A 19,094-nucleotide genomic window follows, 5' to 3' on the forward strand; every position below is an offset into this window, starting at 1 on the left:
GGGTGTGAGAGGCCTATAGTTCAAATCCTAGTCGAGGCAATTCTATTTTTTTTTCATGCAAAATATATATGTATCAATCTCAAACTGTTATAGAAGAAAATCAAAACGCTTTCGCTGCGTAATATGAATTATAGTATATAAAAATAAACTTATACAGGAAAGTCCATACAGATAGTCAGTATGATTTAGATTGAAAAGATCAGTAAATACCATAGATCTGCAACCCTTTGATTGATTCTTTTTCTTGCATATTACATGTCAATTTTTTGGAACAGAAATTATGAAAACTGATATTTTCATTATGCACTTTTTTCTTATAGTAGCGTATGAACTTACAACTTCATACATAACGGAAAAATGACGTCATCCTAAGAACGCGATTCATTCATAAAAGGCGTGCGTCAATGACGTCATTTAAAGCACGCGACTTGTCTTACACCCTGAGTTTTCTAGCATAGGTGTAAACGGTAGATAATCCTGTCTGAGATGCAAGAAAATTGAATGGCCAATGGCCCATAAGAATGTTGCTGGGGTTCTAACCGGTAGGGGACTTATGGATTGCTTGCAATACTATGATAATTGCTTGTTAATTTCAGGATCATCATCAATATCTACGACTGCTTTTATTACTGGGACAGGATTCAGTACTGTCATAAGCAATAACCAGGTGATAATAGGAGGAGTTGAATGTACAGTAACTGGTTCATTGGCGACTATTATCACGTGCGATGTCGGTAACGGGCCAGTGGGACCACATTCTGTAGTCGTGACAGTTGATGGTAAAGGTAACCCTGAAGGTAGCGTTCAGTTTACTTACACAGCAGGTATATCATCATTGGCCCCTACGTCAGGAAGTCTTGGAGGTAAGTCAATATCACCATCAATTAAGCATTAAACTAACTAATGTGCAAACATGTGTTATCCATATGAATATGTGTTGCTCATCTCAAATGAAGTACTAGACAAATATAAATGAGGCATGATGCGAGATAACTGGTCCTAATGACATTTTTTTCGAAATTTTTGTTTTTTAACTCATTATTGTAGATAATATATGAATTATGAAAGCAAAATTCAATACAAGACAATGTTAACTCTTTCACTGCCATAGGGACGGCTTAAGCCGTCCCTGTTATTTTCGGCGTATTTGCCATATGGACGGCTTAAGCCATTTCTATAATAATAATAGTAATAATAATAAATTATTAATAATAATAATAAAAATAATAATAAATATAAAGAAAATTATACCATCGACAATAATTATTATTATACTAACAGACTTGGAAACATATATAGTTATTATAATACATATAACAAATAATAATAATTATATTAATTAATAACATTTAATTTCTTAGAAAATCCTCTGGCAAATAGGTGAACAATAAAACAATAACCCTCTGGCAGCGAAAGGGTTAATTTATTTTCCCCACCTTTTCGAAGAAAAAGGGGGATAGAAAAATAGGCTTTGTCCATCCGTCCGTCCTTCACACTTTTGTGTCTGGTCCATAACTTTGTCATTTATCAAAGGAATCTGAAATGACTTAGCACAAATGTTTGTTATAATAAAACGATGTGTCATGGACTACAACCAGATGCCTACCTCCAGGGTCTAGGTCGCACTTGCTAATTCAAGGTCAACTTTGCCTATTTGAGGGTGTATGTCCTGTCTGGTCCATAACTTCCTTATCTTTGGAGGGATTTTGTAAAAACTTGCCACAATTGTTCACAATAATGAGACGATGTTTCATGCGCAACAACCAGTCACCTACCGTCAAGGTCACACTTGGAGGTCAAAGAATAACACAGTCTGTTACAGGGTATATTTTGTGTCTGGTCCATAACTTTGTCATTTATCATAAGAATCTGAAATAACTTGGCACAAATGTATATTATAATAAGACCCTGAGTCATGAGCAAAACCAAACCCCTACCTTTAAAAGTTAAGGTCGCACTTTGCTCATTCAAGGTCAACATTGTCTATTTGAGGGTATATGTTGTGTCCGGTCCATAACTTCCTTATCTTTGAAGGGATTTTGTAAATACTTGCCACAATTGTTGTCAATAATAATACGATGTGTTATGCGCAACAACCGGTCACCTACCGTCAAGGTCACACTTTGAGGTCAAAAATTAACATTGTCTGTTACAGGGTATATTTTGTGTCCGGTCCATAACTTTTTCATAGATCAAAAGAATTTGTAAATACTTGCCACAAATAGTCACTATAATAAGAGGATGTGTCAAATGCACCACCTGCATCCATACCTCCTAGCTCAAGGTCATCTTAGAGGTCAAAAATTAACATAGCCTGTTTTAGGGTATACTTTGTGTCCAATCTAGAACTTCTTCATGTTTTGACATAACTTGGCAAAAATTGTTACAATAATAATAGGATATGTCAAGGACAACACCGGCAACCCTACCTCCACACTTAGAGGTCAAAGGTTAACAGATGCTGTTATATGGTTTATTTTGTGTCCCGTATATAACTTCTTCACAGATCAAGTGATTTTGAATATATTTGGCACAAATTTGCCAATGATAAGATGATATGTCATGTGTAATAGCTGTGTCCCTACCTCAAAGGTCAAGGTCACACTTAGAGGTCAAAGATTTACATAGTCTGTTATAGGGTATATTTTGTGTCCAGTCCTTATTTTTTCATAGATCAGGGGCTTTTAAAAATACTTTGCACAAATTAATCACAATAATAAGACCATATGTCATGCGCAAAACATGGGTCCCTACCTCCAAGGTCACAATTAGAGGTCAATGATTAACATATTCTGTAATAGGGTATATTTTGTGTCTCATCAATAACTTCTTCATAGTTCAACGGATTTTGAAAAAACTTGGCACACATAGATACCATAATAAGATGATATGTCATGCACAACACCTTCAACCCTACCTGCAAGGTCAAAGTCACATTTTCATTCTTTAAAAAAATCATTTTTGAATTTGCAGATCTAGCATCAATCATAATTTTTGAACTGAAAGTCCTGAGAGCCATACCTCAATCTTTCGAAATGGCACATTTTTATGCTTCAAATTAAACTTCCCCGAGGCGGTGGACGTTGATAACTGAGACTGTTACAAATTCTTGTAAACTTATTGTTGCATTTGCAGATGAATCATTGATCATAATCTTTGACTGAAAGCCCTGAGATCCATACCTCAATCTTTTGAAATAGCACAAATTTATGCTCCATATAAAACTTTCCCAAGGCAGGGGATGTTGGTAACTCTGTTACAAATTCTTGTTCTATATAAAGGCACCACTCGGAGTTGCCATTTAGTTTATTCTTTTGCATATTGTTTACTGTAAGTATACTGTAGATTCTATAATGTAAATATCAGTGTGGTACTACCAACAATAAAAGATTATCAATGCTATGCCCTTATTATCATTTGTAAACATGCATAGATGTAATAAGATTTTATGCCCCCCTTTGGAGAAGAGGGGTAATATTGTTTTGCTAATGTTGGTCCATACGTAGACCACATGGTTTCCGCCAATTATCTTGAAAACTATCACAAAATCTTCATATTTCACATACTGTTTGGTCATAACTAGAAGATAACTTCTATTGATTTTGGAGTTACTAAGTCAAAGGTCAAGGTCACAGGGGCCTTAAATGTCATAATGGTTTCCGCTGATTATCTTAAAAATTATTTATCACAGTGTCTTCATGTTTCACATAGTGATTGGTCATTACTAGTAAATGACCACTAATCATTTTAGGGTCACTAGGTCAAAGGTAAAGGTCACCAGGCCTTGAATGGTAGCACAATTTCACCTGATTTTCTTGGTAACTATGCATCACACAGTTTTCATATTTGACATATTGAGTGGTTATAACTAATAGATAACCCCTATTGATTTGGGGTCACTAGGTCAAAGGTCAAGGTCACATGGTCTATGAATTGTAGTATGATTTCAGGTCATTTTTTTCAAAGCTGATTATCACAAAGTCTTCATTTTTCACATAGTGATTGGTCATAACATGTAAATGAACCCTTTTGATTTTGGTGTCACTAGGTCATAGGTCAGGTCACAGGTGCCTTGAATGGTAGTATGACATATTGAGTGGTTATAACTATTGATTTTGGGGTCACTAGGTCAAAGGTCAAGGTCACAGGGACCTCGAATGGTACTTTGACTTCTGCTGATAATCTTGGTCACTATTGATCATTTAATCTTCATATTTCACATAGTGATTGGCCATAACTAGTAGAAAGCCCCATTGCTTATGGGGTCTCTAGTTCAAAGGTCAAGGTCAAATGGGCCTTAAATGTCAAAATGGTTTCCTCTTCAGTGATTTTCCTACTTATATAACAGACCCCGAAAAAGGGCCTCTTCCCAATTGAAATTTTCTTTAAAATCATGCAGTTCCCAATTAAGCGAGAAAAATCACTGCTCTTATTATCTTGAAACTTATTTATCACAAAGACTTCATATTTCACATAATGATTGGTAATAACTAGTGAGTGACCTCTATTGATTTTTTGGTCACTAGGTCAAAGGCAAGGTCACAGGGTCCTTGATGGTAATATGGTTTCCATTTTATCTTGAAAGCTATTTATCACAAAGTCTTCATATTTTTGATACTGATTGGTCATAACAATTAGATGACCCCTATTGATTTTTTTGGTCACTACTTCAAAGGTCAAGGTCACTGGGGCCTTAAATGTCAGAATGGTTTCTGCTCATTATCTTGAAAACTATCACAAAGTCGTCATTATTTTTCTTTTTTCATAACTGAGCACTGCTATGTACCTATTTATGGCAAGTTTCTATAACAATATAACCAATAATGCGAGTCAAAGGCTAGAAAGGATGGGCATATGTGTTCGTTCGGCATTTCTTGTTGTTGGTTTTCATCAATTATACATTATAGACACTTAATTTCTAATTCCTCCTCCATTTTATAATTTTTCCTCTGAATATCAAAGGTTAAAACGCTTTAAAAAAAAACTCAATAGCACAGAAAAAAAAAGATTTCTGTGTTTACATGTGTATATGCAACAAGAGTGATGGACATTTATTGTTGTGTCATTAAGACCGGTTTTCGCATCGCACGTCAAATATATTCTTCATTTGTGTTATCTTTTGATATAGAAATGTACCTGTTCAAACACTGAGTACCTTTTGACCTGTAATACTCTCTTATTTGACAGAAGGAATCGTAATTTTTAATTCAGCACATTTTTATGAAGAAGAAAAATGAACTTTTTCCTTACACAGGAAAAGATCAATTTTTCATTACTTTAATTTCTCGATTTTTATGTGTTGAAATAATTCAAAGAATAATTAAGTTTAACATTTTAAATGTTTATATGTGGTGATTGTATCACTTTCTTTGATCTTAAGGTGGTGGGAAACTAACAATCAGTGGTTTTGGTTTCAAAAACGGTGCGAATGTAACAATCAACTCCAAGAATTGTCTTGTTGTCTCAATACAAGCAGATGCAATTGTGTGTTTGGTACCACAATCGGTAAGAATTAACCTTTCTTAAAGTCATTATTCTTTGCTTAATGTCTTATGTGTAATGTTAATGTCATACTTGCAACGTAAATGTCATATTTGTAACATAAATTTCATACTTGTAACCTTAATGTCATACTTGCAACCTAAATGTCACATTTGTAACGTGAATGTCATACTTGCAACTGAAATGTCATATTTGTAACAAGAATTTAATACTTGCAACCTTAATGTCATATTTGTAACCTTAAAATCATACTTGCAATCTAAATGTCATATGTGTAAAATGAATGTCATACTTGCAATTTTAATGTTATATTTGTAATGTTAATGTCATACTTGCAACCTAAATGTCATATTTGTAAACTTAATGTCATACTTGCAAGCTTAATCATCAGTATTATATAAAGTTATAAAGGGCAATCTCAAAAATGACAAGGCCTAGGGCTTTGATATTTGGTATGTATCTGTATCAAATGGTCCTTGCAAAGGTTGTTCAAATAATGCCCCTACGTTCAAATGGGGCCCAATTATTGGGCTCAACAGTTTTAGATCAAGTTATTTAGGAAAAGCTTCTTGTCAAATACCTCAAGGCCTAGAGCTTTTAATATTTGATACTAAACATAATCTAGTGATCCTCTACTTCAAAAACTGTTTATGCTTATAGTGCCAAAACGGGCCCGTCAGGGGGTCATCAAGAGTAATATTGAAATTAAAAAAAAAATCTTCTTGTCTAAAACCACAAGGCATAGAACTTTAATTTTTGGCATGTAACATCATTAAGTGGTCCTCGAGAGATTGTTCAGATTATGCTCCTAGGGACAAAAGAGGTCCCATTTGTGGCCTCATCAGCTTAACAAAAAGTTATATAGGAAAATCATAAAAAGACTTCTTGTCCAACTTACTACAAGGCCTAGAGCTTTGATATTGGGTATGTTACATCATCTAGTTGTCCTCTACAAGGATTATGCCCCTTTGGTGAAAAGGAGCCCATTTTGGGGCCCATCAGTTTGTCATAGAGTTCTATATAAGAATTAAAAAAAAAAAAATCTGCTTGTCAAAAACCACAAGGCCTAGAGCTTTAATTTTTGGCATGTAACATCATTAAGTGGTCCTTGACAGAGATTGTTCAAGATATGCTCCTAGGGTCAAAAGGGGTTCCTAGTGGTTCTTTTTTCTCATTAAAGATGTGGGGTTTTAATTGTGCTTTTTATGCTTAAGTTGCAAAAAGTGATACACTGACATGTGATAAAGTGTATTACTACTCTATAAATGTACAATAAAAAAAGGATTACTTATGTGTCATGACACCAGATATGATGTCAATGAAGCATTAAATGACATCAGGAAAATGAAATCTACGCTCGATGTAGTTGAACATATTTTTCTCTTATTTGAATTCTCTTTTTAGCTCACCAAAGGCGAAGACTTAGGGTGAGCTATAAGTATCAAAGTGGTATGCTCTGGCATCCATTGTCCATCGTCATGCGTCAACAATCGTCTTCTTCTCTGAAACAACTAGGCAGATTTACTTCAAATTTGGTCTTTAGCATCTTTGTGACAGACACGCTTGAATTTGCTCATGTCATTCTAATTGACCACATTTAGGGGTCTCTAGGGCTAATTATAGAAAAACCTTTAAACGTCATCTTCTACAGAACTAATGGATGGATAATCACCAAGCTTTGTCTGGAGGATTCTTGGGTAGTCTTTTATCAAGTTTGCTCATATGAATTTGATTGGCCCTTTCAGGGCAGCAAAAGCTAAAAATAGTAAAACCTTTAAATGTCTATTTCTAGAGAACTAATCAATGAATGATCACCAAACTTGGTCTGTAGCATTTTTAGCTAGTCTTTTATCAAGTTTGCTAATATTATTTTGATTTGCCCATTTTAGGGGTCCCTAGATCAAAAATTAGAAAAACCTTAAAAAATCTTCTCCTACAGAACAAATTGATGAAAATTAGAAAATCCTTTAAATATCTATTTCTAGAGAACAAATTGATGGATGATCACCAAACTTTGTCTGTAGCATTTCGTGGGTAATGTTTTATCAAATTTGTTCATATTAGCCCGTTTTAGGGCCGCAAAAGCTAAAAATAGATAAACCTTAAAACATCTTCTACATAACTAATTGATGGATGAGCACCAAACTTTGTTGGAAGTATTCTTGGGTAGTGTTTTATCAAGTTTGCTCATATTAATTTGATTAGCCTCTTTGAGGGGACGCAAAAGCTAAAAATAGATATACCTTTAAATGTCTACTTCTTCAGAAGTAATTGATGGAAGCTCACCAAACTTAAAAATGTCTCCTGAGCATTCTTGGGTAGTCTTTTATCAAATTGGCTCATAATTATTAATTTGATTGGCCCCTTTTAGGGGTCTCTTTAGCTAAAAATAGAAATACTGTAAAACACTTATTATTTGCGAGAAATTTATTTTCGCTAGTATTCGCCAGTTTTCTAAGACGCGAATTCATATTTCTCGCAAATATTTCACTTTGTCTATACACTTGTCCGAAAATGAACACTATCCGAAAATGCTTTCATATGGATATATATCTGCGGGAAAGTATCGGAACCAGTTCTACTTACATCATGTAGCTATTCAAGTGTTGCAGCATACACATATCGTACAGATTACTTGTATGAAAAAAAAAAACAACAGAAAATAACGATTTTCAGAATAACAGTTTTGGTATTTGGTACAAATAATTTAGCACCTGCGAGTTGTTAGTAACATATCTATTTATTGTATCTTATTGTATTGTACTAGAGTTTAAGCTGGAGGTTAAATTTTATCGTTTACTACAGGTTAGGCAAATTACAGTACCGTTTAATTGATTTTCGTCTGCATGCCTTTGAATGGCTAATCTGTAATACATGACAAACACAGTGAACACATATCAAATAATTATCAAACTTTATTGACACATTTTTAGACAGACGGTTTCACTAAACAAGAAGATTAGCAAGCTATCAGAAAAATCGATACAGTTATAAATGCATTCGTCGCACAATAAACGACGCAAAGTTAGTGATCGACAGGACAGAAAATATCGGATTGACATCTGGTTTCCGGTTTCAAATTTTTCGGGAAGACGCGAATTCATGTTGACGCGAAATAATTATTTTGGACATTTTGCCTCAAATGCGAGAAATAAGGTTCTCGCGAAAAATAAACGTTTTACAGTACTGTTAAATGTCTATTTCTAGAGAACTAATAGATGGATGATCCCAAACTTTGTCTGTAGCATTCTTGGGTAGTCTTTTGTCAAGTTTGCTCATATTAATTTGATTGGCCCCCTTTTAGGGGTCACTTAAGCTAAAAGTAGAAATGCCTTACAATGTCTATTTCTACAGAACTAATGGATGGATGATCACCAAACTTTGTCTGAATCATTGTTGGGTACTATTTCATCCAAGTTTGCTTATATTAATTTGATTAGCCCCTTTTAGGCGCCACTAAAGCTAAAAATAGAAAAAGCCTTTGAACATTATTTCCTACTGAAATAATTGATAGATGATCACCAAACTTTATAGCATTCTTAGCTAGTCTTTTATCAAGTTTGCTCATATTAATTTGATTAGCCCGGTTTAAGCTTAAGCTTAAATGCCCCAGGTCATGGCATTTCTTAAAATTATTGTTTAAACATATTCTATGCTCATATTTATTTTGAAAACATATTGACATTCCAACACCGAAAAGCAGTTGTTTCTGGTTAGCGACTCTGGGCCATGATGGCCCTCTTGCTTGTTTATTAGGATGTTCGAATTAAAACAGTGTCTGAATACCCAAAAGGACAACTAAAATATTCTTAACTTTCTTTGCCCAACTTTTCAGCTTTGTTAGAAATAGATTACGACGTTTTTCATTATATTTATGCAGTTACACAAAGCACTTCCTTGCTGGTAAAAATTCTTTTCTTTTAAATTCTTATCATATTCTGCAATCTTTAGACATCTGCCGGTACTTACGATGTGGTCGTTGATCAGGAGTCTTCTTCATTAAGTTATTCTGGATATACATACAATTCTGGACTGACCGCTTTAGTAAGCAGCATTGTGCCATCAACAATAGATGTGACAGGTAATGTGATTTTTTTCTGATACTTATTATAGTATAATGCTCTATTCACATCCAAAAATATTCAATTCTGCTTCTTTCTGCTATTTAAAATGATGAACATAGAATAAAATGCAGCATGATTGAAAAAGATTCAGCACCATGCTTTCATAGTAGCATTCAGGCAATTGTACAAAACTAAATACGTGATTTATGTCTGCTTTGCTATATCTAAAACTTAACTGGATTTGGAACTGATGATAACAATTTGTGGTTGTGAAGGTTAAGGCGGTCAATTGTGAAATTTCGTCTTTAACCAACATCCAGATACTCTGTCAAATTGAATATAAAGGTACAATTCACCAAGTGACAATAAATTGCAGTTTTCAATTGCCATGTATCACCTATAAAATGTTGCCCAGTATCACTTTAAGAGTTGTTAATTTATTTTCTGATCCTTCGGATTCATTGATCCCAACACTTCAGTGTTGAATATGGAGCACTGTTAAAGCTGGTGCTAGGGACGTGGGGATATTAGGCTTTATCTTTATATCTTTTTTTAGCAGACTACATCAAACCAATTCTGCTATTTTCATGTAATTTTGTTGTAATTATGCTGCTGAGAGATCTCCCTTTTATACAAATTTTGAAACAAAATATCAAATTAAATAAATATATGAATTTCAAAGTGTTTTAAATGATCAATATGCATTTTTGCCATTTTTTTGAAAATATTTTTTCTTCTTTTTATTGTTGTTTCAGGTGAAAATATAATTATATCTGGGTCATCATTTTCTCCAAGCAAAGGTTCTGTATTTGTTGGCTCAGTTGAAGCAGCCGTTACATCTTGGTCGGATAGTCAAATCGTGATATCTGTTCATGATGTACTCCCAGGCATTCAACAGCTCAGAATAGAAGCTCCAAATGGATATGCAGTAAAAGCGTACGAAACATATATTATTTGTTTATTCTAGTATTATAGTTATTCTAAAGATTTTATGTGCCATCACTGTTGCCTTTACTGTTGCCTGTACATTGTTTGATTTGTGTTTATATTATCCTAAAAAGGTTCCTCATTGCTTTATTTACAGGAACACCTTTGAGTTACCAACAGTGAATGTTGATTTGAAAATAACAAATGTTTACCCTCTACAAGGTTCATTGTTAGGTGGAACGAAATTGACAATAACCGGATCTGGATTCGGAACTGACGATAATGCTGTGGTTGTGAAGATTGGGGATGTCAATTGTGAAATCTTGTCTTTAACCAACACTCAGATACTCTGTCAAATTGAAGATTTAAGAAAAATCCACCAAGTAACAAACATGGGCGTTGATCCAGGTGAGAAAATAATTTTACTTAATTTAACTTATATTTAGCTTTTAAAACTCAGTAATTGTTTGACAAATGTAAATATATAAATAACTATATTCCGTAAGGGTGAGATACAGAAATTTAAGTAAAAAGTAGTATTTGATTATAATTCTGGTTTTATGTTAAAATGAAATATTTTCATACCTTATTTAGTTGGTTTGCAGTCAAACTTTCTCTTGCATCAATGTAAAAAAAACATTTCAAAAAATTAATATGCTAAAGCTTACACAGATTCATTAGCAGTCAATCATTGTCATATATTACTAGTAAGTATCGTGTCAGTTTTACATGTGAATATTGTGTTTTGGATATTTTCAGATTTTGGTGTTTATTACGCCTATGACAAACCATTTATTACTATTAACGAGGGAGATTTTGTTAACTGGTCGTGGAAAACGGCAGCTTTTGTCACTGATGTCACTCATTCTGTAACGGAAATAGAAAATCCCGGTTTTTTGGTTGCTAAGAAAGGTGGATTTAGTAGTGGCAGTCCCAGCAGAGATGGTATAAACTGACCTTCATCACTTTTATATATTGTTGCTTTGGCTGTAAATTACAGAAGACTTCTAACGTAAAATAAAAAATGGTTTGATTCTATTTCTCAATAGTTTCAGTCTAATAATTTTTAAATCGGCTTAGAGCTTGATTATTAAATGCCAATTCATTAAATTACAATACCAGACTCTTTCTGGAAACTAGTGATTATGATTGTTTTTCAATCAAATCGTCAAACTTTTGGTTTCCATGCATTAATTTTGTTTTGCTTTAGCCTATTAACGCAAATCTTGTGTATTATGTAGCTTATATCAAGAGGCAGCTTGGGATTGCTACCCAGATGTCTGTGATCAAGGTCATTGTCACCATTGCTTAAAATAGACAGTGATTTTTCTCGCTTAATTGGGAAGAGGCCTTAGCCTCTTGATTTTGGGAAAAATTATCGCTAAAATTGCTAATTTGGGAAGAAAAAAGCATGTTTCAGTTCAGATTTTGGGAAAACTGCATGATTTTAAAGAAAATTTCAATTGGGAAGAGGCCCTTTTTCGGAGTCTGTTATATAAGTAGGAAAATCACTGATAGAAATTCAGTTTCCGCTCAACAACTTGAGTTTGCTTAAACCTATTCACACCAAATTTGGTGTATGGGTAGCTTATACCAAAAGGCAGCTTGGGATTGCTCCCAGATGCCTGTGATCAAGGTCAAGGTCACAGTTGCTGAAAATAGAAATTCAGTTTCCACTCAATAATTTGAGATTGCTTTTACCCATTGACACATTACTTGGTATATGTGTAGCTTTTATCAAGAGGCAGCATGGGATTCCTACAAGGTCACAGTTGCTGAAAATAGAAATTCAGTTCAACACAATTATTTATGGCGTATTTCAAGACACTCCTCAAGTTTGCTACCCAGGTGTCTGTGATCAATGTCAAGGTTAATGTGTCTAAAAATAGAAATTCTGTTTCAGCTCAATAACTTGAGTATTTAGCCTATTGAAGCTAAACTTGGTGTATCAATAACTTATATTATCAAAAGGCAGGTTGGGATTCCTACCTAGTTGTGTTTGATCAAGGTCACTGTTGCTAAAATCAGTGAAATAACTTCAGTTTGATTGACCTATTGACACCAAAATATGTATGTTGGTAGCAAATTTGATATTTGGGTAACTTATATCAAAATGCAACTAGTAATTGCTACCCAGATGTCTGTGGTCAAGGTCAATGTTACTGTTGCTAAAAATATAAATTCAGTTTTCACACAATAACTTGAGTTTGCTTAGACATATTGACAGGCTTTGACCTCTTGACACCAGATTTGCTTTGAAGGCAGCTAATATTAAGATTCAGCTAAAGAATACTACTTAGATATCTGGGAGTAAGGTCAAGGTCACTTGCCTAAGTAGAATTTTCAGCTTCTACTCAAGAACTTCAGTACCTATTGACCTATTGATACTTAATTTGGCATGTGTGTAACTTACATGAAAATACAGCCTAACATTGCTACTCGGGTATCTGGTATATTTTTAGTTTTAACAATTGAAACCAACTTTCTGTGTAGGTTTCACTTTTACTTCACTGCCATATTTCATTCGTTATTCCTTTCACATTATTGTTGTTGATAACCTAGATTTTATTCACATTGCGGCACTTTTTGTTTTTCTTTCAATTTCTTTTTAAATACAAATTTATCTATTTTTAGCTCACCTGTCACAAAGTGACAGGGTGAGCTTTTGTGATCGCTTTTCGTCCGGCGTCCGTCCGGCGTCCGTCCGTCGTCTGTCCGTCCGTCGTCTGTCCGTAAACTTTTACTTTAAATGACATCTCCTCATAAACCACTAAGCCAATTTCATCCAAACTTCACAGGAATGTTCCTTTGGTGGTCACCTTTGAAAAATTGTTCAAAGAATTTAATTCCATGCAAAACTCTGGTTGCCATGGCAACCAAAAGAAAAAACTTTAAATATCTTCTTTTCAAAAACCGTAAGAGGTAGAGCTTAGATATTTGGCATGAAACATCTTCTAGTGAGTGTCTACCAAGTTTGTTCAAATAAAAGCCCTGGGGTCAAAATTGGCCCCGCCCCAGGGGGTCATTGATTTTCCCTATATGCATATAGTAAAAACTTAAAAAATCTTCTTTTAAAGAACCCAAAGAGCTAGAGCTAAGATATTTCGCATGAAACATGTTCTAATGGGTGTCTACCAAGTTTGTTCAAATAAAAGCCCTGGGGTCAAAATTGGCCCCGCCCCAGGGGGTCATTGATTTTCCCCATATGCATATAGTAAAAACTTAAAAATTCTTCTTTTAAAGAACCCAAAGAGCTAGAGCTAAGATATTTAGCATGAAACATGTTCTTATGGGTGTCTACCAAGTTTGTTCAAATAAAAGCCCTGGGGTCAAAATTGGCCCCGCCCCGGGGGGTCATTGATTTTCCCTATATGCATATAGTAAAAACTTAAAAAATCTTCTTTTAAAGAACTCAAAGAGCTTTGGCTAAGATATTGAGCATCAAACATGTTGTAATGGGTGTCTACCAAGTTTGTTCAATTAAAAGCCCTGGGGTCAAAATTGGCCCCGCCCCAGGGGGTCATTGATTTTCCCTATATGCATATAGTAAAAACTTAAAAAATCTTCTTTTAAAGATCCAAAAGAGTTAGAGCTAAGATATTTAGCATTAAACATGTTCTAATAAGTGCCTACCAAGTTTGTTCAAATAAAAACCCTGGGGTTAAAATTGGCCCCGCCCTGGGGGGTCATTGATTTTCCCTATATGCATATAGTAAAAACTTAGAAAATCTTCTTTTAAAGAAATCAAAGAGCTATGGCTAAGATATTTAGCATCAAACATGTTCTAATAGGTGTCTATCAAGTTTGTTCAAATAAAAGCCCTGGAGTCAAAATTGGCCCCGCCCCAGGGGGTCATTGATTTTCCCTATATGCATATAGTAAAAACTTAGAAAATCTTCTTTTAAAGATCCAAAAGAGTTAGAGCTAAGATATTTAGCATGAAACATGTTCTAATGGGTGTCTTCCAAGTTTGTTCAAATAAAAGCCCTGGGGTTAAAATTGGCCCTGCCCCGGGGGGTCATTGATTTTCCCTATATGCATATAGTTAAAACTTAGAAAATCTTCTTTTAAAGAAATCAAAGAGCTATGGCTAAGATATTTAGCATCAAACATGTTCTAATAGGTGTTTACCAAGTTTGTTCAAATAAAAGCCCTGGGGTCAAAATTGGCACCGCCTCGGGGGTCATTGATTTTCCTTATATGTGTATATAAGCAAAAACTTAAAAAATCTTCTTTGAAAAAAACCAAATAGCTAGAGTTAAGATATTAAGCATGAAACATCTTTTAGTGAGTGTCTACAAAGTTTGTTCAAATAAAAGCCCTGGGGTCATAATTTGCCCCGCCCCAGGGGGTTATTGATTTTCCCTATATGCGTATAGTAAAAACTTAAAAAATCTTCTTTTAAAGAGTCAAAAGAGTTAAAGCTAAGATATTTAGCATGAAACATGTTCTAATAAGTGTCTACCAAGTTTGTTCAAATAAAAGCCCTGGGGTTAAATTGGCCCCGCCCTGGGGGGTCATTGATTTTCCCTATATGCATATAGTAAAAACTTAGAAAATCTTCTTTTAAAGAAATCAAAGAGCTATGGCTAAGATATTTAGCATCAAACATGTTCTAATAGGTGTCTACCAAGTTTGTTCAAATAAAAGCCCTGGGGTCAAAATTGGAACCGCCCCGGGGTCATTGATTTTCCATATATGTGTATATAAGCAAAAGCTTAAAAAATATTCTTTGAAAAAAAAAACAAATAGCTAGAGTTAAGATATTAAGCATGAAACATCTTTTAGTGAGTGTCTACAAAGTTTGTTCAAATAAAAGCCCTGGGGTTAAAATTGGCCCCGCCCCGGGGTCATTGATTTTCTTTATATGTGTATAGCAAAAACTTAAAATCTTCTTTGAAAAAACCCAAATAGCTAGAGTTTAGATATTAAGCATGAAACATCTTCTAGTAAGTGTCTACAAAGTTTGTTCAAATAAAAGCCCTGAGGTCAAAACTGGCCCGGCCCCAGGGGTGTCATTGTTTTTAACTATATGTGTATAGTAAAAACTTGAAAAAAATCTTCTTTTAAAAAGCCCAATGAGCTAGAGCTTAGATGTTTAGCATGAAACATCTTATGGGTGTCTACCAAGATTGTGCAAATAAAAGCCATTGGGTTAAATTGGCCCTGCAACGTTTGGGAGGGGGTTGGGGGGGCCTATATACAGGTGAGCGACCTCAGGGCCATCATGGCCCTCTTGTTTTAGAAAAAGAAGAAAAAGTTCAACAAAGTCCCTGCACAACGGTGGCTCTTGTTTAATGTTACACTTAATCCTTATTTTATATCCTTTTCATACATGTAATCTTTTTATATATCCTTTATATACACATGACCTTTGTTTAATATTCTTAGGATAAACATAGCCTCAATTTTATAATTTGTTGAATTTTAGGCAGCTTTAGGCATCAGTTTGTGAAGGCTGGACTTTACTATGTATGGAGCGGCATGGTCAGCATTTATAATAACAAATATTATATTGGCCAAATCAAAGTTGTCCCTGCAATAACAACTTACCAAAGAGTCAATGTTATATTAGGAAAGGCATGGGCATTGAGTTACAGGGGAGGTGAGCAGAATTATTGTTCAAAATATTTTATATTTTAATACTTCTTTGTTGGTCACATTGCCTTTAAAATATTTACCGTTCATATCAAACTCAGATCTGTTCTATGTTTTAATAAAGTAAAGTATTCAAATTATTTAAAAAAAAATTTTTTTTATATATCCAGGTTCTTCAAATCCAATAGATGGGTCTAATTGTCAGTCTGTTACATCAGGCAAACAATCCTGTTCTGACAACAAGTTGGATTGGTATGATCTTGACAAGTTCATCTTCACCTTCTGGACATGTAGCACACCTGTTGTAAACTCGATCAATGTTAACAGTGGAACAACAAAGACAGATATAGTTATAACTGGTGAAGGATTTTCTAATACAGAATGCCAGAATGAGGTCAGTTTTGGTGGCATCCCTTGCATTGTGAAATCATCTTCTGAAGACACTCTTACATGTAATTTGGAAAATTCAGGAGAACCTGAATTAGGAATACTACATCAGATAGATATGAGGGTACACAATCGAGGAAAAGCGCGTATTAATATCGTAAAGCCCAAAGATCGAGGTTTTGCCGTAATACCAAATATTGAACAAATAACACCAACATCTGGTTCATTGGCTGGTGGCGCCCTTTTAACAGTCTCCGGTTATGGATTTGGAGAATCGCCAATGGTTGAAGTAGATGGATACCAGTGCAAAATCATCACAAATACTTATAAGGAAATCGTGTGTGAAACTCCAAGACATACAATTGAAGGTGAAAAACATGTCACAGTGGAAGCATTTGTAAATGGTGCATCCCATCCTGCAAAATGTGAAACATATTTGAAGAAGTGCCGATTCTTATATGCTCGCTTATATACATCGACTGTGTCTTCTATTTCACCATCATCCATGTCTGGAGCAACTTCATTCACAATCAATGGAACAGCTCTTGGTACAAATATTGGAGAAGTCAGTGTCTCAATTGGTAATGTTATAGGAACTGTAACTTCAGTAGATGTAACAGTTCTTGTTGTAGATGTTAACAACATCCCTGCAGGTGACAATGATGTATTTGTTTATGTTAAAGATTATGGTAAAGCTTCTGGAAGGTTGTCAGTATTTGGAAATCTTATGATAAGTCAAATTTCTCCGTCTTCTGGGAGTATTTATGGTAACACTAAAATTACAATTCAAGGAAATGGCTTTTTTAATACAGCATCTGTTACTATCGGTGGGGCTGCATGTGACATAGAGTCTATATCTCTTTCTGTTGTGATATGTGTAACTAAAGCCCATGCTGCTGGGTCTACCACTGTTGTCGTGACATCAAACAGCATATCTGAGTCTTCGATATACACCTACGCAGCCAGCTCAACACCGACTATTACATCTTTAAACCCTACCTTCGGAGTTGCCGGGCAGACATTGACCATTACTGGATCAAACTTGAGTGGAGGCAATGTTGCTGTCACAATTGGACAGTCTAGTTGTGACTACATCTCTGGTAATGCAGGAGAAATCAAGTGCACTATAGGGGATCATCCAACTGGAATGGCTAATGTCCTTGCACATGTTGCAAAACTTGGATATTCAAACTCAAACATTCAATTTGAATACCAGCTTAGTATCGATAGCATACACCCTATCCGAGGTAATTGACTTGTTAAAAAAAATTGTTTGATTTCTTTTAATGTAAACAGCATTAACCCTTTTGTCCTACTTTATGATTTCACAATACCTTTTTCTGCTAATATTTAAAACATGAAAATCATCTAGATATAGCTTATATTATTGTCAAAAAACAATATATACATGCAGGGTACAAAAAGTTCTTTCTGTTACAAAATTTACATATTATTTTTAATGCAGTAAGGTTTTTTTTTTTTTTTTTTCAAGAAATTTTGTTTTAAGTTACACTTATTATTAGCAATTCCAATTTAAAAAGTGGAACAGTCTAAACTTCTCATAACAGCTTTGAAAGATTATATTTATAGTTACCTATGCTATTGTTACGTTAGAGATTATCCCAAAGTAGAAAATCTTTATCTAGAAATTTTATCTTTTATACTTTTTTTAATATATTGTTTTTCAGGAGGTAAAACAGGTCGTCAAATTGTGGTCATAGCGGGAACAGGGTTTGATGATTCAGCTGTTGTTACAATTTGTGGAGAGACTTGCCAACAAACTCTCGTAACAACATCATCGTACACATGTAAAACACCGGCAAGCTTAGGTCAAATCATAAGTTACATTACCTCATTCTTAAAAATTTGGGAGAATTTATAATTTCCTGTTTTATAATGTTTCTGTTTTCACTTCATTGAGGCAATATCCCCTTTTATATTAAAAAAATAAGAAGAGAAGAGAGAGAGAAATGTTGCATATCTTTATAGTATGAATATTTAATGTAGTCTGATTATAGTGATACATAAAAACAGAATGAAAAATAAACTCTTTTTTAGCTCACCTGAGCTTGCTCAGGGTGGGCTTTTAGGATCGTTAAATGTCCTTCCGATAAAGTCAATCAAGGCCTCTTCTATGATGAGGTACATCTAAATAAAGAAGGCTCAATCTTGCTAGGAAAACAGCTAAATGCAGGAATTAGAGATATCCTCGGCATCACCAACCAAGAACTTGTACCCAGAAATAGATCAAGTATCCATAATGCTTCCAGAAAGCAAGGAAATTTTCACAATGTCCACAGCAGGCAGAGACATTTTTGGAGAAACCCATATTGCGATGCCTGAAATCCCTGGCCCAGAACACCGTGGATGATGCCACACTGGTAAATAAGACTGTCCTTGATAATACAGCTATAACCAATACTGAACCAAAACAGACTGTGAAAAATGTCATAGATAGAACATCATCACATAACCTTTCTCTCACAGAAGACAATGATAAAGTAAAAACAAGTCCCATTTTAGATGAAATACAATTTGACAAAAAAGGTATTAACTTTATGCACTTAAATATCCATTATCTTTATCCAAAAATAGATGAAGGAAAACACCTGGTAG

General features: G+C 34.5%; 1 protein-coding gene across 3 annotated transcripts in view; it reads left to right on the forward strand.

Annotated features, from left to right (window-relative positions):
* The window catches only part of LOC132756357 (fibrocystin-L-like), a 230,449-nt gene that overhangs the window by 123,834 nt on the left and 87,521 nt on the right, over window positions 1-19,094 (forward strand). For all 3 annotated transcript variants that reach the window (XM_060747413.1, XM_060747412.1, XM_060747414.1), the window contains 9 exons: window positions 597-863; window positions 5,381-5,505; window positions 9,454-9,583; window positions 10,322-10,502; window positions 10,651-10,901; window positions 11,253-11,438; window positions 15,925-16,098; window positions 16,262-17,725; window positions 18,167-18,307. In XM_060747413.1, the coding sequence (XP_060603396.1) occupies window positions 597-863; window positions 5,381-5,505; window positions 9,454-9,583; window positions 10,322-10,502; window positions 10,651-10,901; window positions 11,253-11,438; window positions 15,925-16,098; window positions 16,262-17,725; window positions 18,167-18,307 (2,919 nt within the window). The remainder of the gene's footprint in view (window positions 1-596; window positions 864-5,380; window positions 5,506-9,453; window positions 9,584-10,321; window positions 10,503-10,650; window positions 10,902-11,252; window positions 11,439-15,924; window positions 16,099-16,261; window positions 17,726-18,166; window positions 18,308-19,094) is intronic.

Source organism: Ruditapes philippinarum, unplaced genomic scaffold (assembly GCF_026571515.1).
Source record: "Ruditapes philippinarum isolate M1 unplaced genomic scaffold, ASM2657151v2 ctg1014_1_1_1_1, whole genome shotgun sequence".
Classification (NCBI taxonomy): domain Eukaryota; kingdom Metazoa; phylum Mollusca; class Bivalvia; order Venerida; family Veneridae; genus Ruditapes; species Ruditapes philippinarum.